The 1,114-nt window shown below is 55.0% G+C and overlaps 2 protein-coding genes across 2 annotated transcripts in view; one reads left to right on the forward strand and one right to left on the reverse strand.

Moving 5' to 3' along the window:
- Positions 1-333, reverse strand: part of ACA1_056550 (uncharacterized protein) — a gene marked incomplete at both ends in the record, with an annotated part of 1,384 nt that extends 1,051 nt beyond the window's left edge. The window contains one exon of the mRNA XM_004354506.1: positions 141-333. Within this exon, the coding sequence (XP_004354558.1) occupies positions 141-333 (193 nt within the window). The remainder of the gene's footprint in view (positions 1-140) is intronic.
- Positions 334-540: 207 nt separating this feature from the next.
- Positions 541-1,056, forward strand: ACA1_056560 (uncharacterized protein; the record flags this gene model as incomplete). The annotated part of the gene is made up of 2 exons (XM_004354507.1): positions 541-738; positions 859-1,056. The coding sequence occupies 2 exons, from the start codon at positions 541-543 to the stop codon at positions 1,054-1,056; spliced, it is 396 nt and encodes a 131-aa protein (XP_004354559.1).
- Between the last annotated feature and the right edge of the window lie 58 nt (positions 1,057-1,114).

Raw genomic sequence — 1,114 nt, forward strand, 5'->3', positions numbered from 1 at the left:
CAATAACCAGGAGTGACCCAATTCAAGTGAGCGCTGCATGAACACCAACTGGTGGCTGGCTGAGAGCCCGGTGAGCTTGCCGCCATAACTGCCACACACAAGGTAGTCAGGCATCATCAGCAGCGCCACCAACCAGGAACTGTAGGCAGCCAGCACAGTAATGCTGGTGGCCTTTTGGATGTGGTGGAGATCAGTCCCAGGACACAGCGCCAATGCGGCCATGATGTAGGCGCGCCCAGTGGTGCCATTCTTGGACATGCTCATGTCCTTGGCGCTGGCCAGCACTGAGCACATGGTGGCCAACTGGATGTCATCACATTCAGGGCACAGCATGGCGTCACCCTTGTTGCACAGTGCAAGCTCATAGAGGCAAGAGTTGTGGATTGCATGGCCACATGGGAAGGTGAGCAGTGGCAATCCAGCCAGACACCAACAGGTGCTGATGACACAAATAAGATTCATGTAGCTCTTCCTCTTCTCCAGGGATGATGAGCAGGGTGCTATCAATTTCAGGCAGATCATTCTTCGCCAATGACAACAATGCAACACAACCTCTGCAACGCCTACTGGTTTGGTGTTGGTGGCTGCACCATCACCAGTGTGGCGCTTGGCATCCACACTGGCTACATGAACATCATGGACAACTTGCCCAAGCATGATCAACACATGGCCTATGGTTTCTTCAGTCATGTGGTGGGAGTGGTCTTGGGCGCCAGCCTGGGTGCCACCATTGGATGTGTGTGTGGCGTTTATTGGCCCCTGGTGCTGTCCACGTACGCCTACTGCTGCACAGCGGAACGCTTCAACAAGAAATAAATTGATGAATTGCCATCATTCATGATATCTGCAACAATGCAGTGCATCCTCTCCACCACCTACTGGTTTGGCTTTGGCGGCTTCGCCATCACTGGTGCTATGCTTGGCACCCGCTATGGCTACATGGACGCCATGGACGGTCTGCCCAAGCACGCCCGTCAGGAGCCCAGTCCCACTGCCGAAGAGACCAGCCGGAGAGGCGGCAGAGCTAGAGTGGGACTGGGAGGACCACGTCAGTGAATGCTTGAAGGCCCTGTACAGACGCCAACATGTGCGTCTTCAGTGGTGTCGTGTCGCT

The sequence above is a fragment of the Acanthamoeba castellanii genome, assembly GCF_000313135.1.
Source record: "Acanthamoeba castellanii str. Neff unplaced genomic scaffold scf7180000084597, whole genome shotgun sequence".
Lineage (NCBI taxonomy): Eukaryota > Discosea > Longamoebia > Acanthamoebidae > Acanthamoeba > Acanthamoeba castellanii.